Source organism: Xiphophorus couchianus, chromosome 14 (genome assembly GCF_001444195.1).
Source record: "Xiphophorus couchianus chromosome 14, X_couchianus-1.0, whole genome shotgun sequence".
NCBI lineage: Eukaryota > Metazoa > Chordata > Actinopteri > Cyprinodontiformes > Poeciliidae > Xiphophorus > Xiphophorus couchianus.
In genome coordinates, this window is record NC_040241.1 from 10039327 (window position 1) to 10063460 (window position 24134).

At 43.3% G+C, this 24134-nt stretch overlaps 2 protein-coding genes across 7 annotated transcripts; both read right to left on the bottom strand.

Annotated features, from left to right (window-relative positions):
• Nucleotide 1: 1 nt before the first annotated feature.
• On the bottom strand, nucleotides 2-13192 carry slc7a7 (solute carrier family 7 member 7). Of its 6 annotated transcripts, none has more exons than XM_028038936.1 (11): nucleotides 12333-12416; nucleotides 11085-11189; nucleotides 10130-10749; nucleotides 4430-4555; nucleotides 4146-4290; nucleotides 2425-2548; nucleotides 2238-2341; nucleotides 2058-2154; nucleotides 1824-1973; nucleotides 1565-1748; nucleotides 2-693 (listed from the first exon to the last, which is right to left on the bottom strand). In XM_028038936.1, exons 3-11 carry the CDS (start codon nucleotides 10620-10622, stop codon nucleotides 623-625), a joined length of 1494 nt encoding a protein of 497 aa, XP_027894737.1. In that variant the 5' UTR covers nucleotides 10623-10749; nucleotides 11085-11189; nucleotides 12333-12416; the 3' UTR covers nucleotides 2-622. The 6 variants fall into 6 exon arrangements, with proteins under 6 accessions (XP_027894737.1, XP_027894738.1, XP_027894736.1 ...); XM_028038937.1 differs by having other exon boundaries at nucleotides 11095-11189; nucleotides 12233-12400; XM_028038935.1 differs by having other exon boundaries at nucleotides 12233-12400.
• A 2270-nt stretch (nucleotides 13193-15462) lies between these two features.
• si:ch211-212k18.5 (sal-like protein 2) lies at nucleotides 15463-21933 on the bottom strand. Its single transcript, XM_028039375.1, has 3 exons — nucleotides 21574-21933; nucleotides 16709-20046; nucleotides 15463-16613 (listed from the first exon to the last, which is right to left on the bottom strand). Exons 1-3 carry the CDS (start codon nucleotides 21644-21646, stop codon nucleotides 16395-16397), a joined length of 3630 nt encoding a protein of 1209 aa, XP_027895176.1. The 5' UTR covers nucleotides 21647-21933; the 3' UTR covers nucleotides 15463-16394.
• Nucleotides 21934-24134: the final 2201 nt, after the last annotated feature.

Here is a 24134-nt window from a genome sequence, read left to right on the forward strand (position 1 = left end):
CAATGTTTGATAATGTTTTATTGTGCTCACAATCAAATCTTTGCTTATTACATACAAACCTGAGTTGTTTAAAGTTTTAAAGTAATTTTTATTATAAATAGACTTTTCCAGCTGAACACGATCAAACTCTACAGTTTCTATGTAAAAATAGCCCTTAGCAGACCTCACAGCTGACAATATAAAACATTTTCACAAACATAAAGTCACACTTTATTTAGTTTCTCTTCCTTCTGTGTGCAAATAACATTAAGGCTGTTTGTACGGTCAGCAGTGCTTTCAGTTTCAAAAATCCTAACTTAAAAACAAATTCATCAATAATTTGTAGCCTCTAAGTAAAATCAAACATTTCCGTGATTTCACACAAAATACTTGGTTTAGTTAAATGTTTCTTCACTGAGACGCTCAGGCACATGCGGACTTCTTCTGGAGTTCATGTCAATGTTCTTCCTGAAGTTGCTCCGGCCGCCGTGAGAAACGAATTCCCAATAACTTGGAGATAGCTGACGAGGCAGAGCGCTGCGTCCAGCTCAGGCCCAGATGTTCGTCCTGCGGGGCCTTTCAGCAGCAGCAGCAGAGTTCAGACTCCGTCTTCCGTCCGTCAGGGTGTGGAAAGCAAACGTCTCTACTCTGATTTGTCGTCCATCTCAGTCAAAACCGAGTAGCACACTTTCTGAATCAGGATGCCACACTTAGCTGAAAGAAACACACAAGAGGAAGACTTAAGTTTACATCCATGTGGGAAGGTTTTGTCAGTAAAACAATTTAAATGAACTACAAATATGGCTGACAAGAAAATGATCCATTCAGATAATTTTACCAAACTACTAAGTGGAGAACTACTGCGTATAAATTTTGATAAATGTAGCACATTAAATACGGGGAGTTAGGAAACTAACACCGCACATCAACCTGAACACACCATCCTCGCAGTAAAACATGGTGATGGCAGCAGCATGATATGGGAGCCCAGAGTTAAAAGAAAGATGGATACATGGCAATCCAAGAGGAAATATTGGTTGAGGCTGAAAATAAATTGTGTCTGTGACAAAGTTTCACCTTCCATTTGGTCTATTAACCCTAAACAGAGAGCAAGAGGTAAAACGGAGCAGTTTAATTTAAAACATAATCGTGTGTTGGGATCCGGTCAAAGTCAAGAAACAAATCCCTTCAAGAATCTGTAGTAAAACTGGAAAGTTGCTGTAGAGAACTACTTGCTGTTGAGACTTAGGAAAATGTAAAAAAAAATAATCAAAGATTTCTACCTTTACATGTACAAAGTTGGCACAGACATGCCTCAACATATGTGCAGTGGTAAATTCATTGAGACACGGTTCTACAAAGTGCTGAATCAGGTGGGATGAATATCTGGTTGAGTTGGAGTTCTAGAAAATAAACTTTACCAAAAAACCTGCATAAATAAATGCTTGAGGTAATGAAATGACTCCTTTGTACCCCAACAGACTCACCAAAAAGACTGCAACCAATTCATGACAAAAACTTCCTACAATCCTTCAATTTATGATTGAATTGTTCTCAATTCGAGGGAATCCTGGGTTTGCCTTACCGATGAAGCTGCGCAGCCACAGCGGCCTCTTGGTGGCCGGAGTGTAGCAGCACAGGAAGTAGACAGGAACTCCTGACAGGGCGATGCCGATGCCGATCAGAGAGTTGATGGTGTCGCTGTAGAGGGGCACCACCACCAGGAAGATGGTGAGGAGGCAGAAAATGATGGGGTAGATCAGGCTGAGCTGTGAGAGGGAAAGGCGAGAGATGAAGACTTGAGTCTTTAAACTGAAACGACATCTGGACTGGGACTGATCTACCTTTAGCGGTCTCTCTCTGTCGGGTTGCTTCCAGCGAAGGTAGAGCTGCCCTAAGATAGATAAGCCAACGAAGAACCAGTAGCTGAAGCTGTAGTAGTTGATCAGCCTGAAGACGTCTTCCACGCACAGATAGATAAGAGCCATAAAGCCCTGGGGAAGGGAGACATAAAACCTGGTTACATCAGGAAACCGGTGATAAACAGATAAGATTAAAAGTTATTGTAGATGACTGACGTTGAAGAGGAGGGCAGGAATGGGAGTGTAGCGATGGACGTGGATCATGCACAGGAAGTCAGGTAGGTGTCCCTCTCTGGAGCCCACGAAGAACAACCTGTTCATGAAAAACAAGAAAGTGGGTTAGTATGGGTTTGCTTCACGACTCCTACTGAGGTTCTGTTCATCTGAACGCCTCACCTGGAGGCCGCCACGATGGAGGCGTTCAGCCCGCCGAAGCAGGAGAGAGCCACTGCTAGAGGAATGGTCCAGTTCATCACGCCAAACACCTGATCTGCAAAGGTCTGCAGCGAAACAACAGCGGGTTTTAAACCACAATCCCTCCGTCACGAAGGTCAAGACTTACTGAAAGCATCCAGGAACTCACCACGGCGACGGCATCGCTGTCTAAGATGGCGTTGATGGGGAGGACGGTGTAGTAAGCCACGTTGGTCAGGATGTAGATCACTGTCACGATGGGCATGGAGATGGCGATGGCCAGGGGAAGATTCCTGCAGTTCACAGAGACGACCAGCAGGGGGAAGCAAAGCAGAAGAGATGCGCAACAAGTTCAGCTCAAAGAAGGAGAGAGGAATTGAGATGAGGATGTTTGACACCTAATCTGCCTGGGAACCCTGAGAGTCTGGAGATCTAGACGTAATCAGGCTGGCCTTTGTTCGAATTAAAGCAACGACTCTCTTGTAAAAGGTTTCTTTGAATTTGATTTAAAAGCCTTGCTCTTCTTCACAAAGGTTAAACAAAACAGGAGGAAAAGATTTAGACTAAATAGCATCAGAGCAGAACAAAGAAGTATCAACGAGGCACTAAAATCAATGCATTTAGGACCTTATGAGAGAAACAAAGGTAAAAATGATACGTTGAAGGATTAGTATCAGCAGGTATTGGTTAAAATTTTTATTCAAATTTTTAAATTAGATTTACTGACTAAATGTGACTTTCTTTATTCAGTCAATAATTTAAAAATCTACTGGTTTAGACTAAGAAGTTAGCTCCTCCTAAGTTCATGCAGCCTTACTCCATGTAATCAGCCACCAGGATGACTTCCAACACGACGGAAGGCAAAACCTGAAATCCCCATTTCTGTGAAAAGCTCAAAGCTTTTTTGATGCTATTAAGAAACTCAATTAATCTGACTGAGAACAGCTTGAAAGTGATCAGTTTACTCGTTTGCTAATCAGAATTTTAAGCTGAAATTTTAGTTTTGATTCAGCTGAAAGTTGGATGTGGAGGATTAAAATATTAATCTGAGGGTTTAAATGATTTATTTGAGCTACTGTTTTTTTCCCAGGGTTAATAATTACACAAAGCATAACTGCAGTGATTGTAAAAAGAATAACAACAGTAGGTGTAAAACTTGGTATTTACTGTGGACTTCTTCCATTTACACATTACGTAACATACATATAAACACACCCTGCTAAAATTGTATTTTCTGGCCAAACCAGTCACCCTCAGATAAAAGAAATTGATCAGGATGTTCAGGAAAAACCAAAGAATTACGAAGGCTCTAGCCTATGATGAACTGGAAACTGTTGGAACAGCAGTGTGACTCTCCACAGTAAAGAAATTAAATATTACCATAGACTGAGGAGGTGGTGAGTAGGAAAGAAACTGAAATCTGCAGCTGAACTGCAGAAACACTGCACCAACTATCAAGCACGGCGGTGGCAGCATCATGCTTTGGTGTGATTTTGCTGCAACAGTGACTGGTGCATTGCACAGCATGACCAGCTGGGAGGACAACCTCCACTTTCCCGATTCCCACCTCAAATAATCAGCTTGTCAGTTGAAATATTGACACTACTGGCTTCTCCAGCAGGAAAATAATTTGAAATATCATCAAAACTGGTTTTGACACGGATAAGGTCCTGATCTAAACCTGATTGAATCCACTATGTTTATTAGGGTGAGTCCAATCTTATCTGGACTGACTCTGGTAGTTCTGTCAGGAGGAGGAGTCAACACTCCTGTAAAAGCTGATTGTTATTTGTATGATAAACTATTTGGGGTGCTACAGAGAGGCTTATCACTTTAAATCAAATAACGGACCTCCCCAGCCCTATAGGTCATTTTTCCTGGCCTGCCCACCTCTCTGGGTTTTTGATCTCCTCTGTGACGAAGTTGAGCGTGTCCCATCCGGAGTAGGAGAACAGAGCGGAGTACAGAGCCAGAGCGATGTGTCCTGGGTCCTGAGAGGAGCCGTCAAACATACCGTCAAAGTTCTGGGTGTAACCTGGAAAATGAAAATATATATATGAAAAAAAACACTTTCAGTAATCATTAAGCTGTTTTTAATGAGAAGACAGCAGAATTTTCTGCCCATCATCTAATCATTGACGCTTATTGTCGGCTCGGCGACTCGCTGAGCTGACCTTGTCCGATCTTCACCAGGCCGGTGATGATGACAGCGATGAGGGCGATGACCTTGGCGTAGGTGAAGAAGTCCTGCACCCTGGTGCCCCACTTCACGTAGGCGCAGTTCACGAAGGTCAGCAGACCTGCGAGGGGAGCCGCCAAACAGTCAGTCAGAGAGGAGAGTCCGTGGAGACGTGTGGTCTGTAAACTCCAGCGTGCGCCAGCATGTTTCCGTGTGGCTGATCTAAGGAAACGCTGCTGCTGACTCAAGCGGAGCGGCCTGTTGTTTGTCAGGCGAGGAAACAGCTGAGAGCAGCACATACAGGCGGACGCTCACACACCGAGACACACACACACAGGCACAAGCAGGTACAGCGCCTTCCCCGTGGATTCAGGACCTTAAACCTTCTCGCGTTCTGTCACAATGGCATCACAAACTTCAGTGTATTTAGCTGGGATTTTAAGTGTAGAACTGATGCAGGGTTTTACATTTTGTTCCACATAAGAGGAACATCTGAAAAGTGCGGCTTGAATTTGAATTTACAAGACGGCTTACGCTGAGTCAGCTTGAATTGAAAGCATCTGTGAACCTCAAGATTCATATTTTTGTACATATTGTAAACTGGATGTAGATCTGGACTTTGACTGGACCACTAATAAATGTACATACTTTGATCTAAACAAATCTCCTGGAGCTCTCGCTCTACTTTTAGGCTCTTTCTGCCCAAGTCGTAAGTCTTTTTGTAGCTTGCAGCAGTTAAACGTCTGGCATTATATATATTCTCCTTAACTCTACCCAGCTTCCCTGTCACAGCTGAAAAAAAAGCATTCCCATTGCATAATGCTGCCACCGCTATGCATCACCCTGGGGGTTTTCTGTTCAGAAGGAAACTGTCCTCCACTCATAATGAATGAGTCACATGCAGAACACAAAGTTTCATTTTGCTAACATCTGACCAGAGCATCTTTGTCCCACTTTGGCTACTCCCCCAACATGGTTTGAGCCAAACAGAAAACTAAATTCAGCTTTCTTTGAACATCAGCTTTCTTCCATTAAAGCCAGGTTTGTGGATGCCACAGCTATTTTATTTTATTTTATTTTATTTTTGATAAACATGTTTTGCTCGGACCGCAGTTGTGCCAAACTCCTCGACTTTTTCACTTAATGAATTCAACCTTTTCTTTTTGTGAGACGTTGATGCCGTTTCATTAATGTTCCCTAACAAAGATCTAAGGCTTTCGCGGAGTTATATACTGAGATTAAACTAAACACGATTCTGTTTGTAATTCACATTACAGAGTGTTGAATGCTGAATAACACGACACAATGTGACGAGACTCAAAGGGATTGGATACTGTTGCAAAGGCAGCTTTCAAAAGGTTGAGAGGAAGATTTGTAATCCCAAACTGACCTCATGTGTGTGTGACCACACTTCAGCTCGGTATTTAAGTTTGTAACTATTTACGCTCCTATCAAACCAGCGATAGAAGAAAATTGATTTCAGCTGCTTTCCTTTGACATGTTGTCTTCCTTCACCTTGAGCAGCGTCACAGTGTTTGTCTTCTTATCAGCAGCTAATCCATAAAGACAGAAACTTGAAGATATCCACACATAGTTGCACTTTTTTGCAAATGTCCTTTTTTTTTTTTATCTCACTCCCTCTCCGGAGGGAGTATTAGTTGTTGTGCAAGTTTTATGAATGCTGATAGAATAAGTTGCCCTCCAAAGCAGCTGACAGAGCAGGTTGAGTCTCAGCTTTTTCACTTATCACGCTTCAACGGTTGCGTAAAATGGTTTTGGAAGAGTCTGAGACATCGTTTAATTATGAGTGTCTTTAGTTTAACAGGGGGAAAATGTTGTCTTTTAAACACTTAGAGGATCACAACAGGCCTGAGATCAACAGGAAGTCTATTCAAGCGCAATAAAACAAACAAGCATCATATATTTGTGAGTTACTTTTAAGTGTATGCTTAAAAGTCAGAATCCTGAAAACATTGTAGAGTTCTGATATTTAGAAAAAAGCTCCAAAACAATCAGATGTAAACTATATAAAATGAACATAAATAAAATATTATTTCTTCAGTTTGATTAAAATGCTTAAAAAGGTTTAGAATAAATAAATATTTAACTTTCTAGACATGTGATGTAGGACTGCAACCAAAGATTACTTCAATAATCAAAAATTCAGTCGATTGTCCTGATGATTAATGGATCAATCTAAAAACATTCTGGTTTATTATACAGATTTTTCTCAAGTTTTTATTATATAATACAGTATTAGAAATACATTAATAAATGCAAATAAACAATTATTTTAAAAAAATACAACAGCATCTCTCTAGTGAACGCTAATTTGGGCGGATCTGGAGATTATTTTTTATATCAACTAATTAATAATTGTGGACAGCAAAAGCTGCTTAATATGAGACTTTTTTTGTGACAGAATTTGAATCAGGTGAAGCTAAAACAACTTGAGAAGTTCTGGATGGAGCATCTTTACAGACAAAGTTTTTATTTGATCTTAAATGTAAAATGTGTTTGTACAGGTTTGGCTTAGTGTCTGATCTGAGTGTGTTGTTCTTTCAGCAAATGTCCTTTTCTTGAGCCTGTATACTCTAGTTAATTAAATCGATTACTGACTTAATTATTTCAATAATAGATTCATCACGATTAATCGTTTCAGTCCTAATATGATGCTAACTTTTAACATTAAAAGATTCAAGCCACTGCCATGTCTTGGTGCTGACGGCCCTGACGTCAGCCCTCTGTCTGATATGAAAAGACCTTCAGATTATTGGATTCAGGTGATTCAGTTCCCAGCAAGCAGAAGCCACAGAAAAGGATTCAAGGCCAAGTGAGGAGGAGGAGTCGTGTGGCGTTGGACCGAGGAGCTTCCCACAAGTATCCAAGGAGACGGGTGAAACTGAGATACGGACAGAAAGCAACTCTATGGAAGGCATCAACACGTTCTCCCTCTGCTCAGACTCTGCTGTCACTTTCTCATGTTTCTCTGTAAACCCTCCTTATGTGTTAATCACGCATATTCACTCATATAAAAGCTTAGAGAACTAATGCTGGTCAGGAGTTTTGCAAGAGTTTTTTGTTTGGGGAATTTTGATATTGCATTTTGAGGCTGGGCTTCTCTTCTGTTAGAGAATTTTCGGATGTGAAAGAAGGATTTTTTCTTAGGATGTACTTTTGTTTTGGAAATGCAAACCTGTAACTGCTTTTTGCTTGAATAAATCTTCCTTTATTTTTCTTTGTTTTACCACAAATCCTTGCATCTGAGGGTTTTTGTTTGGTAAGTGCCCTGCAATTTATAATACAAGTTTCTGCTTCCTGGGTAATTACTAAAGAGCACTTGCTGAGGTTTTACAGTGATTTAGTTTAACCCCTGTGGGTTTAAACTGGTGTGACTGCAGAGAGACAGTCAGAAAACTCTTAAATAATTAGATATAAAACTCACTTTATATCTAGTTATAATTAGAGGCCTTTTAAGGCCTCTTGTCACTTTAAATCCAAATGAGCTGCTGCTGGCCATGAACCTCCACTTCAATGTTTACACTGGCACATAAAAATGCTCAATTATACAACCGTACATCTATGAAAAGCAGAAGTTGAGCCTCCTGGAGAACCAACAAGAGTGCTCGATAGTTTCTGGATGGTAAGTCAACAACATCAAGAACAAAACTTTGGGGGGTTTTTTTCCAGCAGCCATTGTACGGCAGATACAGCGGTAAAACCAGCTGACCAAACGTACTGGAGCTCAGTGTGGGTTGCAAGGTGACAAGCTGGGCTTTACTGGGGTTGCTAGGTAACAGCACAGTGCCCGTCGAATGTCGCTTCACAATCGGCTGGTTTTTGAAACGACTCATTTTCCAGACATAAACAAAACATTTACTTACAGACTTGGTGGGGTTTTTTAAACACTTGGGATGTTTTTAGAAACAATTGAGACCCAAATAGAAGTACGCCCCCCCCTTTAATGGCACTTGACCAGTCTTACACTCAATAGTTTAAGCAATCTCCTTAGATGTGTTTTTTTGCATGGCTGCAGATCCTCATTTTTTCCATGGTTACAGTATCTGTCTTCCAACATGACTGTTTAAGAAATGAGAAACAACTAACTGAATCAGTTAGGGTTAAATATAATTTGCTGCTGGCAGAAACAGTAATTATCCAATGGGAGGCCCCTATGTATTTACTTAGTTAAATCCCAGTAAGGAAGTTTCTAAATCCAGTCGCAAAGGGGAAAACAATATGTTTTAGGCTAAGTGGAGAAGACTGAATAGATTTCATCTATCTGATTTAAAGTATCTAAGTTTTAGCAAGTTGAAAACATCAATTACTCATCATCAATAGATCCAGATTGTATTGTTTGTAAAAGATAGTGTGGAGTTAAATTAAAACTGAGAATCATCTGTTTCATAACAGATTAAGTTGTCTTTGGCAGAACCAGTTGATACAGCTGATCTATGGAACCCACAACCAGCTGCATAAATCTAAATGATTTCCACCATTATGTGAAATAAATCCTCTACTAGTCAAATGAAAAATAAATAAAACTATCTGCAACTTTAATCTAATCCTTTACTGAAGCAATCATCAGTAAACATTTATGTAGCTGCGTCTAAATACAGTTTCCAAATACTGGTGGCTTCAGTATCATCCTGTCGTACAAGGAGAGCTGAACATTTTTCATCAGCCAGAGTTACTATGTGTTGGAGGTGCAGGCTGAAGGAGGCTGAATATTAAATTTAACCAATAAGATTAATTTTAAAGAAAATGCTAGCTTCACAACTGCTTTTCTTTTTTCCAGTTGAATTCTACAAGATATGCATCACTCTAAAGGTGTTTTTAAAATGATTTTTTATTACAGGCTGATCATAAAACCTGGCATTTAACCAGGGGTGTGAAACTTTGTGGATGCCCAGAGTTGATCATGTTGTTTTCAGTGGAACCAACAGGAAGTGGGTTTTTATGGTTTGCTGTTGTGCTGAGCTGTCAGCTGCCTGATGGCCTCTCAGGTCAGAGTCTCCCTGCAGCGAGGACTTTACCTCGCTGCTATCTGCTCCGCCTTTAAGTGCTGCTTATCGCTGAATGGACCATGCGTGCGTGTGTGCGTGTGTGTGTGTGTGTGTGTGTGTGTGTGTGTGTTGATGCTCATATTTAAAGTGTGTGTCTGTTAATGCATTCCTTCCAGGTAAGAAGGAGTAATTCTGACAGCTATTGAGCACAACGTGAGCGCATTTTATCTTGAATCCATCGTCTTATCTGTGAGCCAATGTTTTAATAAGCATTATTAAAACATTGAGTCCAGTTCCCTCTCTACTAATCCTCCCAGGTGAGCAGTCTGATGAGTTATTGATTGTTTTATTAACTGTTTGGCTCTAGTTACCTGAACAAACATCTATGAAGAACCTCGCAGTGTTTCCCACTAAGTAAAAAAGGCCCACCCGTGAACGCGGTTTCTAAATTTCTTAAATTGAGTAAAATAACTTTTCCCCTGGTTGGTTACTCCTGACTGAGGTTTCAGGGCGGCTCAGTTCCCCTTTTCATCTGAGCTCAGCAATTCTTTCTGCTCCAGACTTGCTGACTGCAGCCATGGTGTCACCATCTTTCACTTCTCCACTCCCCAAAGCTCACATGATTTCTCTCCAATGTGCAACCACAGTGATACAATCCACACTTTATTCTCCTACATGCGTCTACTTACATATACAAGCGGCAGCCAGGAGCCTGTTGGCCACGTATGGCGCGATACAGGTGGGGAAGATGGGCTGCACCATGTAGTTGGAGAACGTGATGGCGATCACGGCCTGGCTGGTCGGCTCGATGATCAGCAGGGACGTCCACAGACGGATGAAGGCCAGGAACCCACCAAAGGCCTCCAGGATGTAGGCGTAGGAGGCCCCCGATTTGGTGATGGTGGTCCCCAGCTCGGCGTAGCACAGGGCCCCGAAGACGGAGAAGATCCCACCGACGGTCCACACCACCAGGGAGAGGCCGTAGGAGGCGCTGTGGATGAGGACGCCCTTGGGCGAGACGAAGATCCCCGAGCCGATCATGTTCCCCACGATGAGGCAGACCCCGTTCAGGAGGGAGATCTCCTTCTTCAGCTTCATGGACTCCTCGGAGCTCTCAGGTTTAGCAGACGTTGGGCCCCCGTTGGCCCCTTCCTCCGTGGGAGATGGGGTGTAGGACGCCATTGTTCAAGTTCAAGTTAGCAGTTTTTTAGGTTGGGTTTGGAGTCCCAGAGGTAACTTTTTTTTTTCCCAAAAATGGGGTTGAAGATGAAATTACTCCCCTCGGTTATCTTCGTTTATCTCCCGCCATCTGTGAAGGAAACACACAAGAAGGTATCAGTGAGGCTGCAACCATGGAAACTGAGTCCCGGCCACAAAAACACCCAACAAACTCTAAAACCTCAAGAAGGCCAGCCAAATAAAAACATATTTCCCACACCCGGGACGCCAAACGAAGCACAAACATACATGAAAACATATTACACTGAGGACACTGCTGGATTGGAGGGCAGTTTTGTGGATTGCAGAGCCATTAGGGGCCCGCTGCAAATGGCCTTTTAAGGTTGAGTGTATTTACAGAGAGACGGGGAGGGGAAGCAAACACGCTCCTCGTTGGTAACCAAAAGCTGAGGAAGGAAAACTGACCAAGACGCACGTTTGAGCCTCAGAGCCTCCCACGCACTGAGAGTATCGGCACAGGGGATACAGGTCACATGATTTCCAAAGTTCATCATCCTCAGCAGGCAAAGTCTGATGATGATAATGATGATGAGGCAGACATCGCAAGAAGCAAATCCTTTCACATTTCTGATTGGGTAATCAGCTCTGACCTCCAACAAGTGATTAACCTTATAAGTTTGATTGGTGAAAGAAGTGATAGAAATAGGGTAATCACATTTGCATTCAGCCTCTGTGCTACCAACATGAAGAACACTGTGGCATGGAAAACTAACACTTCACCGTACCCAGAAAGCACCATCCCCACTGTGAGACACGGTGGAGGCAGCATTATCCTGTGGTGATGCTTTTCTTCTGTGGGGACACAGAAGCTCTTCAAAGCTCCTTGGCAAATGGATGAAGATAAATATAGGGCCAGCGCTGAAAGCAATTCTGTTAGAAGCTGCACAGATTTGAGTCTGGAGCTTCCAGCAGGTCAGTGACCCCCTAACACACAACCAGAGCAACAAGGGAACGGCTTACATCAAAGCATATCCATGTGGTACAACGGTTCAGTCAGCCTAGATCTAAATCCCACTGGGAATCTGTGGCAACACTTGAAAATAGTCATTTTCAGATGCTCTTCATTCAGTCGTTAACTCAGCTTAAGACGTTTTGCAAAGAATAATAGGCAAAAATGTAAGTATCTAGATTTGCAGAGCTGGTAGAGACGTATAACGACATGCAGTGCCAGGTGGTTCCACAAAGTGTTGACACAGACTCAGATCAGGTTTTATTATAAGTTTCGAACACATCATTTTCCTTCCACTTCACAATGCTGGTCTAGCTCATGAAATCCCATTAAAATACATTCAAGTTTTCAGCTACAAAGTGATAAAATTCAGAAACATTCAACATCCAACACTTTTGTAGGATGCTACATGTCTAGAATTTGATCACTTCTTATCCACATTTTAGCCTTTATTTCCTCTTGGTGAAAAGAAGCAAGGCTAAAAAGGATAAAAAAAGAATTCCTCAAATGGACAGATTAAGGTTTAATCTGGTTTAATCATCCAGAAATAATAAACACAAAATAAGGAAATTATTTGACCAGACACTGAAGAGGGTAATCAGACCTGATTTGAGCGTTGACACCAGAAACTGAGAGTGAAAATGAAAAACAGCTGAAAGAGAATCTCAAAAGGAGACAGTAAAAGCCTTGGACGTCTCGGAAACCTGGAGGGAGCAGCAGACCAGCAGCACGTGGCTTCATGAAGGAGTCTCAGCGAAGAAGGACAGTGCACTGAGTGCCCGTTCATGTGCCAAAGACACAGAGAGGTGAGGCTCTTTCAGAAACAGAGAGCAAGGTCCAAAAGCTGCTGATAAGTACATGAAGGTTACATCCTAGAACCACTCAACCAGAGTAGAGACGTAGTAGAGAGGAGGTGCTGGTGTCGATCTCCAGCTAACGTTCTGGGCCAGAGGCGGGGTTCACCCTGGACAGGTCGCCAGTCTGTCCCAATTATGTTATTATTATCCCTTTATTTCCTACATGGCAGCTCAGCTGTGACAGATGGACCTGATGTAGCAACACAACACCTGGTTGTCTGAATCCAACAAATCTGCACAGCTCTTGTCTTACACCTTAAAAACAACACAAATCCAAAAAACACAAGCCCTATAATTCTTAGCAACACATGCAGAAACCAATCAAACATGTGTGCAATGACACTACAAGTTAATAAATGATGGGCTAAATGGAGCCGGTGTTGTGCTCTACTATCCTCTATCAGCTCCTTCTGTTGGGATCATTAGGGAAAAGGTTCGATATGTCAGATTACATTAGAGGAAGACTCACCTTGTGCCTTTAGGACCAGTCCTGCTGATGTCCTGGAGGCTGGGGCAGCAGCGTTTCTACAAATGAGGTGAAGTCCTGTTTCTGCTCAGTAATGGGAGCCAGCTTGAGATATCATTGTTCCTCCTCAGTGTTACAGTCAATAATAAGCCCCCCTCCTGTGTGTTCCTCCTCTCTTCTGCCTTTGTGCTGCTGTTTCCTCTTGTTTTGACTCTGCTCACAGCCGCTCCTCTGCCCAGCTGATGATGCACTTGTGCCTTTTATTTGCACTTCTGCTTTCTGACGCGTTAGCAGGAGGAAGACTGAGACAGTGTGTCTCCTTTCAGTGAGTTTCGGGTCGGACATTAAAAGGCCTGCAATTAGATAATTATTATTTAATTATCTAATTGCTGTGTTTTAGTGTTTTAGTTAAAAATCAATGAGGAAACTTATTAACGAAAGCCAAACAAGGTCCTAGGTCAGGTGAACGACTGATACACCCAGGCGGGGTCCCTTTAATAATGACGTCCTGAGATTTAAAACAAAAAAAAGATTTAAGAAACTATTGGAGACGTTTTTAAAGCAGACATCTTATAAATGACTTTAGAAAGAGAAACCTACCGTAGAAAGTCTAAAATAGCCCTAACATTAGCTAAAATTATGGTAAATACTGGACAGCAGGCCTATACAAAAACGTCAAAAACAGAATATTAGCCTCAAAATATGTATTGTTTAATCTGGGTTCATAAAAATAACACAATTCAAAAGTCACGTTTTACCCACAGTAAGTTTTATGACGTAGCCAAAGTGGCGTCACGTTTTACTCAAACATTTCCCTGTTATAGCAACAAGACCAACATAGTTGGTGTACTATGGCTCCCTCTTGTGGCTTTAAAGTGAAGTTGAATAACTTGATGCTGCGTCTAGTTCTTTCGGTAATAGTGTAGATACAGAATATTTATTTTATTTTCTAACATAACATGGTGTTCATTGCCTTTAGCTTGTATGGCTAATAACAGTTCATGTTATTGTTGCACGTTAGTGGTTTTGAATGCAAACATAGAGAATGGTAATGTTGGCTGTGATGTTATTCTCACATCACCAAACTTCAGATAGGTAACAGGAAAAGTCTTCCTGGGCCATGACTTCAGTTAATGATGGAAGTTTGCTGACATTTTTCAACTTCACTCTTGAGAACCTTTGAAGCAAAAAATCAAGACTCAAATAGATGAAAACATTAGCTGAAGTAGTTCCTCTTTGTCGATAATGCGTGACCCTTTTGTGGTTTACAATAGTATGCAGTAGCACTAAGTGACAGAAATTTTGCTACAACATCTGCAGCTCCATTTTTTCCTCAATAAATAGAGCACTCTCCCTCTTCTTTATCTGTTACTGATCTGAGGATGTGCTCATGTCTCGCCTGAATGACAGCTTTAATTACTGTAATCAAATGAATTAGAGGCCAATGAAGAGATAGCAGCCACTTTGTCTACTGAATTGGTGTTGATTCATCATTAATGGGTTCTAGATGTGTCCTCAAAGACCTTTAATAAGTTTTTACAGTGAAAGGCCGATGGTGATTAATGTGTGCTGATGAGTCACGACCAGGTTACATGTGATCAAAGCTGAGACACCAGAGGGCCTTCATGGTTGCTTCTCTGGGATTCTCAAAACCACCGACTTTCTCACTCTTTGCCGTTTGATTGAGACACGTCTCTTGTCACTCATGAACGCATGTGGACAAACTTCTCACACATGGCTCCTTTCACAGCTTTTGTCCTTCTCTCTGCTCTTGGCCATTCTTTCCCCCGGTTACCGGTCGTCATGGTTTCTGGATCCCCTACAGGCTCAAAAAAAGGGAAGAAGAAAAAAAAAAAAGCTACTACGGAGGGGGTTGGCGGATTAAAGGCGGCCATTTTGGGGACAGCTGGACCAGGTTGGTCCCTGTTGCCCCCTGTCCCGTTTCCAGTCACTTTTTTTTTTGATGGGGGAGAGGGGGAGGCATTGTGAGAGGATTAGAGCTTCCTGTGTGTCAGCTCATTACATGGGGTGGGATGGAGGGGATGAGGGGGTGAATGCAGAGAGCGATGGAGGGAAATGAAAGAGAAAATGAAAGAGACTGCGTATGAAAGAGAGAATGACACGGGGAGAGGGAGGGAGGTGGCTGCCTCTACAGCTGCACCCTCAATAACACTCATACAGGCTCTGATTATTCTTTTCACACACACACACCCACACGGTGCTGGGGAACTGAAACATATTATAAGACATTGAGGGCTTAAAAGACAGAATTAGGAGACAGCCAGCCCAGCTCCTCAAACAAAGGAGACCCCCTCAACCAGCCTCCCTCCTCCAATCCAGACACACAGAGAACTGGAACAAACAAGAGAAAACTGACCAACAGAGTGCATACAGGCTCACAGAGAACAAGAGTCATGCAACCAGAATGCTTAAACAGATACATGAATTCACAGAGACAGAGGCTTAAACAGGAACATACAACAACAAAAAAAGCAACAAACCAGTCTCCACTTCACATTGCCATTGTTTTATTTACTTTTTTTTTTAACATCACATGGGAAGCGTGGGAACGCATTCTGTCATTGCTACAAGAAAGAGAGAGAAGGGGGTGGAGGGTAACAGGGAGAAGGCAACGCATACAAATACTAAACTGAGCAAAGCAGAGAATCCAGTGAGTGCATACGATTTACGAAGCAGTGAAGCACCCTCAAGTGCGCTGAGAGAGAGAGAGCAGCGGATCGAGTGGAGGGAGCAGTAACAGGATGGGGCTCATCCTTGTTGGAGGTTTCAGAACTGCAGATAGCACCACAAAAAAGAGAAAAAAAAAAACAGGGAAGACATTCACCATCATCAAAAAGGTTTTACTGTAACCACCCGGAGTTGATAATACAATCATCATAGTTACAGTCATCGTAGGGGTGAGTTTGTTCAGCAGAGGTTTCGGCAGCGTGGGACACAGTGCAACTCAGTACATAAGAAAACACTCATTAAGCAGCATTGAAACAAAGGAAAGAAAACAGTAACGATTAAAAAAAAAAAGGCAACCGCAGTTTTTATGTACAGTTCAGTGGCCGTTATAAACGTGGCCTGTTTTGGTATGAAACTTCTGGACACTCCTTTTCAAAACAAACAAACAAACAAAACATCAACGTATACTGTACTTCTTGTAAGAAAGATATTATACAGTACATGCTGAAATGTGTCAGCAAAGTACAAGTGGACAATGCGTTGAAGGGTGTAGGATAAGGCCTCGGTCTTTGAAGTACAAAAATAGACAGCAGAAATACTACATTCAACATTTTTTTTTGTCATAGTACTAAAAATAAACTATACCTATTTTTCTTTTTCAAATACTAATTATGAGTTAGAATTACAGACTCTACAAAACAATTCTCATTCTATTAAAAATACATTCCCTTTGTCAGGATCTACTGAAACACATCCTATGTTGTAGTGTCCATGGTGTCAGTGGTCACATCAGAGCCACCACTGGTTGGGAGCAGAGCTGTGCTGTCACCTTTCTCAGGGGCCAGTCCCTGCTTTTCCTCCTGCTGCGCGGAGATTTTATTTGAAGTACCGCGGTCCTCTGAAGGGTCACTTTCATTGGTTTGAGCCTTGCTAGGGGTAGTTGTCAACACTCCAGGATGCGTTTTCATGTGACCCTGTTGATGAGAAGAAACACAACAACTAGTTACCAATAGGTTTGAATGGATTACTTTAAAGACATTCTAGCAAATGTTTATTTGTTTAACTATACCTTAAGTCCACTTCGGCTGGCATACGCCTTTCCACAGTGGGAGCAGCTGTAGGGCTTGTCGGGTCGAGCAGGTTGGGCATGTGGTGTTGATGCCCCTGCAGGAGCCTCTGGGTTATCCGACAGCTTTTTTAGGGCAGCTGAATCCTCCTTCACTGGTGCTTCCTTGCTCAGTTCTGGCTCAGATGTAGAAAGAGACTCTCTGGATGTAGTAGCATCGCTTTTCCCTTTACTACTGGAAGTGTTTCTCCCTCTCAGCTCCTGTTTAACACCACTACCAGTCTCCTCTGCCTCTGGGGTAGCTCCAGGGCTGGTGGGCGGTGAAAGTGAAGGTACAGGATCCGCAGATGGGGGGTCTGGAGTGTGACTGGGACTCTGTGTATGCTCATTTGGGGAACGTTGTACATCACTGTTAACTAGTCTAGTTGTAGTATTATCAACACCAGGCTTTGAAATACATAGAGAGAGAGGAGTATCATCAGATTCTACCTTGTCTACAACTGAATGAGAGCTAGGTAAGGGTGCTTTGAAAGGACTGGCAGAGCACAGATCAATCTGGGTTTTCTCCTCTGTGGGGCTTTCAGCTGAGGCAATTACTGCAAGCTGCAGAGTTTTATCAGCTCCTGCTGAGGGGGGATTACAGCTTAAAGGTGGACTAACACTTGGAATTGAACGCTCAGATTCTTCATTCTTGACAGAATCTGAATCAGTAGCTTTGGACTGCTTAAAACTGGATCCTGAGCTGAGAGCATCCACTGAAGACTTGGACCCTGTTGTTAAGGCAAGTGGAAGGATTTGCACTTTTAATAGGGAGCTAATAGGCTCACCACGACTGTCTTTAAAGATAGCGCCTTCTGTTTCTGCTCCATCGTCAGGAGGAATCTCCTCATCAGGCGGTATTTGCCCTCCAAGGTGCAAACGAATGTGGTGTTGTAGAACTAAGGCATTAGTGAACTTGCGAGGACAGAGTGGGCAAGAATTCAGGGCACGGGCATTCGGGGGCCTGGCACGATGAGTGGCCAGGTGTGCCCTAAGGCTGCCCTTTGTGGAGAAAGAACGGCCGCAAAGCTTACAAGGAAAGGGGCGCTCTCCCAAATGTGTGGCCTGGTGCAACCGAAGAGCTCTGGGGCAGCTGAGAACACGCATACACACTCCACACTGATTAGCAACCGGGGCTGTGGGCAGGGCTGAAGTGGTAGTTGTAGGACCTGAACCTGAGACTCCCTGACCAGTCACTGCAGCGCTGACACTTGGGCTCAGTCCGAGAGCAGCCAACATCTCTCTGCGATAGGCACTTGAGGTGGTAGTCAGGTCACGCACACTTGTATCACCATTAACATCAGCAGAGGTTTGTGAGGAGGTGGAAGGAGAGGAGGCAGAAGGGCAGGAGGAGGCACCGCCTTGTGGCTGCTTTTCTAGCTTCTGCACCAGCCGCTGCAACTTGGAAGTGTCTGAGGTCTGGGTGGAGGTGGTGGGAGAGGAGGAGGAGGAGGGGGAAGAGGTGGGCGGTTTTGGGAAAGGAGGGAATGGGAATGGTAGCTGATGAGATAAGGAGAGGTGGGAAGTGGATGGGTGACCTGGAGGCCTGAGAAGTGCAAGGTGGTGGGGGGATGCACCTCCCGGAAAAAGTATCTTGGGGAGATGGGCAAGTTGGGAGTATGGGGACGTTGTGTGAAGAGTAGAGTGAGGAGGAGTGTTTTCATCAAACCGCTGTTGTTTAGCTCCTTTATACTGACTAGAAGTAGAAGAGGAAGATGGAGATGATGAAGAGAGAGCAGTGCTAGATGTGCTAGAAACAGCTGCTGATGCTCTGTTTAGCTGTAACAGTGAATGGGCTGTGGACAGAAGAGCCATGTCCACTGAGGGAGGCAGAGGTAGAGAGGAAGGTGAGGGCCTAGTCGAACCACCAGACAGTAATCCTAAAGCCATGCTCTCTGTTATACTGGGAACACTTCCTTTCACTCCATTATATGCTTCGTCATCATCAACCCGCCGTTTTCTTCTCCTTTGAACTGAACCTGGGGCTGATCCACTCTGTGTTTGCTCTGACAGCGCAGGGGGTAGCAGAGAAAGGGACAGCTCTGGGTTCTGCTCTCTGTGTCTCAGGAAATGGGCTTTGAGGTTTCCTCTGGTTGTAAAACGGCTCAGGCACACCGGACACTGATAGGGCCTTTCACCTGTATGTGACCTCAGATGAATCTGGAGGGAGGAATCACTGCTCAAGACTTTCCCACAGAACCTGCAGACATGTTGAGGGCGTCCTGACGGGGAGGCAGAGATAAGAGATGAGCTTGACTGAATGTCTTGTGAGTGGCTGGTCGTGGGAAGGGAAGGAGTTTGGAAACTGATACTATTGCTGTGACCAAACGAAGAGGTGTTGGATGATTTCTCATGGAGGTAGCGTGGTGACAGGCCCAGGGACAAGGACAGAGGGTGTAGGGAGGCAACAGATGAATTGATGCTGGAAGAAATGGCTAAAGAAGAGGATGATGAAAATGAGCTAGAAGTTGAGGAGGATTGGGGTCTATCTCCATTGATTAGTGAAGTACCTGATTTGGAGATGGCTGGCTGAGGAAAGAGGGAAGAAGGAAGTCCACTCAACAGGGACGAAGCTGTGGTTACTGGAGTATTGGTTGAAGGATGTGTAGGTGATGAAGATGCTGTTCCAGTGGACTTCTGGTTGCAGTCTGCACCGCTAGCTTGTGCATTGTTATCTTGGCCAAAGACAGCTCCTCCGAGCCTGAGGACGTGCCGACAGATCTCTTCTGTAATCTGCATCTGGTGGATTTGCCGCTGCTGCAGGACCCGCAGTTCTTCTAAAAGCACCGCCAGGGTTGGGGGCACCTGGATCTGCCCCCGCTCCCCTGATGAGGTGGAAGACTGCTGCTGACCAGGACTGGAGCTGTCTGGTTGAGGTTGCTGAGAGGAGGAGGAAGAAGAAGAGGAGGACGAGGTATTTGTGGTGGCAGAGCTGCCCATTGGGGGAGAGGTCATGATGGAGAGAGTGTTAACTTGGTGGTTCAGGCTGTGGGTACCAGAGGATTGATCCAGGGGAGGAGGTGAGTGTGTCTGGGAAGACAACGATGGGTGAGGAAAGTCAGGGGAGAGGGAGGAGTGGGTGTTGGGGAGGGAGGTGGTAAAGGGAGCAATGTGACTGGGCCAGTGGGGAGGAGGTGAGCTCTCACTGGGCAAGGAAGGCGCGTGGAGCCCTCCAGGAGACGGGCGAGTGGCCAGGGGCGGCTGGCAGTCTTGTAGTGAGGTGGGGGAGGAGGAGGAAGAACCTGATGAGGTTAGGTCTGATCCCAGAGATGTGGATGGTGACTTTAAGCTCAGGTGGTCATCTAAAGATCGATTAGAAAGAAACAACACTTATTAAAAAACAGAAAATGGAAAAAAGGAACAACTGTGTAAAACTCTGTTCCCAATATCAACCCACATATTCAGTTATGTTCCAAGGCTGTTTATCTCAGTGACTTTAGTTATTGTTTACAAAATTTAGTTTGCAAACTTGTCTGCATACCACAAGATATAGTTACAGCTTCAAAAGGAAACGCTCGCCTGGAAATGACCTCCAACAAGCAAATAAACAAGTGGAAGAAACTCACAGTCCACCAGTCTTTGAAATGTCTTGTCTCAATCTGTGCTCCCTGGAGCAAAACTCTTCAAACATCTTGCGCACACAAAAAAGCTCACAGACCACCTTGTTGCTATGGCAGCACATTTTAAAGGACAATGGACATCACCTAGACAACCCATAACCCCTCTTAACCCAGTCCCCCTCCCTGCGGCAGTTACGTCTTTCATCTCCTCATTCACCCTCCCCCCTTACGTCACAGTGGAGGTCAAGGGTCAGGCCATGCTAAGGGTTCTGGGTACTGTCCACATGCTCTGATTGGTCAACTCATCTGACCTCTGCCGCCCAGGGGTCAAATTCTTTCAGAATCTTGAGCACAGAGTGAGAAAGAGTAAAAAGAAAAAAAAGAAGGGGGAGGGTAACAACAAAGGAGAGACAAACTAACTACTCCCTCCTGGAGAGGTATAGTGATGGAATGAAAGACTGTACCTCGCAGAAATTCCCTCCTTGTTATTTAGAAACAAACCTGCACCTACAGCAAACCTATCACAAACTACAAATCTAAACTTGCACTCCTGATTTTGAAAGTTTTACCTGCAAAGCATTGCACGCAGGAGGTAATAATGCGTGAAACCCTTTCTTATCCATCTCAACCCCCCAGCTGCAGAAGTATACAGTCAATAGAGCTGGGAAAGAAAAGGGGAGGGAGGAGGCATTGTGAGGGTTGAAAATGGGAAAAGAGGGGTGCATGAGGAAGAAAAGTATAGATGGACTGCAGAGACTGAAGACAATTCAGGAGAGGAAGATTAATCTTTACCTCAAAAAAAAAAGCACTGCCTTCCCTTCCCCCTGACCACGCAGGTTATTGTGAGGGCTTCATGCTAATAAAAGAGCTCCAGCAGTCAGCCTTAAGCAGCCTGCTAGTTTCCTAAAGGATGGGCAGCTCCTGAAAATGACCACAGATGTATGTCTGCTAATCCTGCTCTATTCACCACACAGAGAGGAAATTTGTAGGCATCCACCAAAGTGACTGGCTTTTTTTAGTGGGAAGCCACTCAAATAATTAGCTAGACAGTCTGCCTAATTTAAACCTAACACACACGTGTAAACTTTTCTTGGTCCATCAACTCAGATGCATTGTTTGTAACGTGATCACGTGAACATCGGTGCTCTTCAGTGTCTCTCTCTCTAGTTTTGTTGCCAACTCTAAAAGTGAATTGCTCTTCTAGCTTCATTTCCCCTGAATTAAAACAGCATTTAAACGACAAAAGCAAGATAAAGGTAAGTCTCTCACCTTGCAGCAACTTCGGGCCCCCCGGATCTGAATTGACGAGTTGCTGGGGTCTCTTCTGTTTCCGGCGTGACATGATTCACGGCGAGTCAAACAGAGAGGGGGGCATCAGTCGCTCGAATGGCACCAGACACGGGTTTTTTTTTTTGCGCACTTGAACGAGCTCCTGCGCGCATTTAACCTCCCAAATGAGCGCAGTTTTCACAAATTCTTAAGTAAAACCTTAAAGGAGAAATCTCTGCAGCGCCGGATTTTGTAGAAGAAAGTTAAAGACAACAACAACAAAAAAAGAGTTGCTGTATGGAAATCCGCCTGGCCGCACCGTGTCATATGGAGCTGCGGTGTGTGTGTGTGGCTGTTTTCTAAAGTCCATTTCCCCCCCCCCCCCGCACCTCCCCAGCTTCAAAAAGAAAAAAAACTTGTCCAATTTGTGCCCCTCCTCTCCTACTGCTGCTCCGCTGCATGCATATACACACACACTGAACCACTCCTTGTTCTATGATATTTGCATTTCAATAGCGTGTAACTCACAACCTCCCTGGGTTCTCTCTTCCCTTCCCTCTCAGCTTTATTTATTTATTTATTTATTTATTTATTTTTGGCCCTTTTTGACACTCACACCGAACCTATAAACTATAAATAAAAAGTGACAATAGGCGTTAAGGCTACTGGACACCCTAAAAAAAATTAATCTAGTAGGACATAAGTGCTGACTTTTTAATTGAGGGGGAGAACACTGTGATCATTTCATAATGGTTATTATCTAATATTTGATCAAACTACAATAAAGAGTAAAAACAAATCTAACAGGTGACTCCTGGCTTCCTCAGTTATTAAAGAAAGTGAGTCTCGTTATAAGCATGGCAGGTTGCCTTATAACCTGATCTCTATAAAATTCTGACTTGGTAGTGCTGTTATTGTGCCACGGTCAATATTTCTAACCTTTTGCTTTCCATAGGGCCAATTATCAACAGCAGCGTTGTGCACAAAGTGGGGCCATTCCACATCCACGTATGTAATTCGTGTGTTATCACCGAGCCCATAATACAACTACCCCCCACTACCACTACCCCTTCAACAAAAAAAAAAAAAGCCCGCATCTTACACTGGAGCTCTATTTAAAAGGAAGAGAATAGACGGGGAATCATCGACAATGGCGAGCTGGACACAGTTGAGTGAGCATCTCCCCTCTCTCACTATGAACCCCCGGATCCACTGCTGCACAGCACAATGCCCCTCTTTCACCCCCTGCCTTTACTCCTGTACCACGTGGAGGGATGGATAAAAAAGCTACAGAGGGGGGAGAGAGGAGGAGGAGGTGGAGGTACCATGTTTAAGTAGCATTTAAAACACGCAGAGCAATTATTACAGTTTAACCTGGCCTTTACTTCAAAACACAGCTGCTGATTTATTCATGTAATTCAGTTCCAAAAGGGAAATTCCTCTAAGTTATCACCAGATATTTACAGCACATAAGAGAAACAACAGGTCTTTCTCTCATTGACTATTAAACCAGACTAAACCTTTCATGTTTAGGTCTACTAGAATTGCCAGAATTATTTTTTTTCCTGAGTGCCATCAAAAGAGAGAGATTATTACTCCTCAAAGTCAAGATTACAATTCCCTGTACAATTTGGGAGACTGCAGATAAGTATGCAAGCTTATCACAATCAGTTGAGTTAATCAGAGACAGGTCAATGGATCTAGCGCATTTAAACACCTTGCTTCCTTGAGTGACACCATTTAAAATCTAATTAAATCAGGCTGTTTATCAAGAAGAGGATTGTGAACCTCAATGAGTTTTGTGACACCTTCCAGCATTTTGAACATTTATGTGAATAAACATCATGGGAATGTCCAGCCGTTATATCGTTCACGAAGAAGACAGATTCTGTGCCCCAGACATGAACGGATTTTGGTGCAAAATGTGAAAATCAACCCCAGGACAAAAGCAAAAGACCTTGTGATGAATTTGGATGAAGCTGGTAAGAAATTGTCATTATCCACTAAGAGATGAAGAAGCCAAAGCAACATAGAAAAAGTCTGACTAACTAACTAACTAACTAACTTTCTTATACTCCTGAGACCCAGAAAAAAAAAAAGTTTTTGAATTTTTTTTTTTTCACTACATGACTCTTTGGAGTGAAAAAACATCACTACAATTGAAAAAGTTTCAAAACATGTTATTATTTATTTATTACAGTATGTCCTTTGGAGAGGACATCGGGACTCTCTTGTGGCAAATATGAACACATTTTGAGGCCCAGGATGTCCTCTCTAAGGACCAACAGGATTTAACACAGTGGCATGTATGGTTTCAGAGTTATGAACAAAAAAACCTATGTCCTCCACAGAGGACAAAAATGTATTGCTGGGTCTCAGGAGGATACATTTATAGTTTAATCATCTTCATTGAGAGCAAAGTTGTAAAAATTTGAAATGTCCTGTGTGTGTACACAAACCTGTCAAATAAGGTTGATATATAGTCATCACAAGGTCATTTTAATTCTGTCTAAATTAAAATAACCCAGCTGTAGGTCAGTAACTTATACAAAGAGTTCCCA

Bases quoted from the DNA above. Each gene is read 5' to 3' on its own strand.
- slc7a7 (XM_028038933.1), bottom strand. From the start codon at position 10,622: ATGGCGTCCTACACCCCATCTCCCACGGAGGAAGGGGCCAACGGGGGC. The intron at 4,556-10,129 runs GTAAGTAGACGC...CTCCCCTCGCAG, and splicing joins CCTGGCTGCCGCTTGTATAT to GTCTGCTGACCTTCGTGAAC. The intron at 1,749-1,823 runs GTAGATCAGTCC...TCCCTCTCACAG, and splicing joins ACAGAGAGAGACCGCTAAAG to CTCAGCCTGATCTACCCCAT.
- si:ch211-212k18.5 (XM_028039375.1), bottom strand. From the start codon at position 21,646: ATGTCACGCCGGAAACAGAAGAGACCCCAGCAACTCGTCAATTCAGAT. The intron at 20,047-21,573 runs GTGAGAGACTTA...ATCGATCTTTAG, and splicing joins GGGCCCGAAGTTGCTGCAAG to ATGACCACCTGAGCTTAAAG. The intron at 16,614-16,708 runs GTATAGTTAAAC...TCTCATCAACAG, and splicing joins CCAGCCGAAGTGGACTTAAG to GGTCACATGAAAACGCATCC.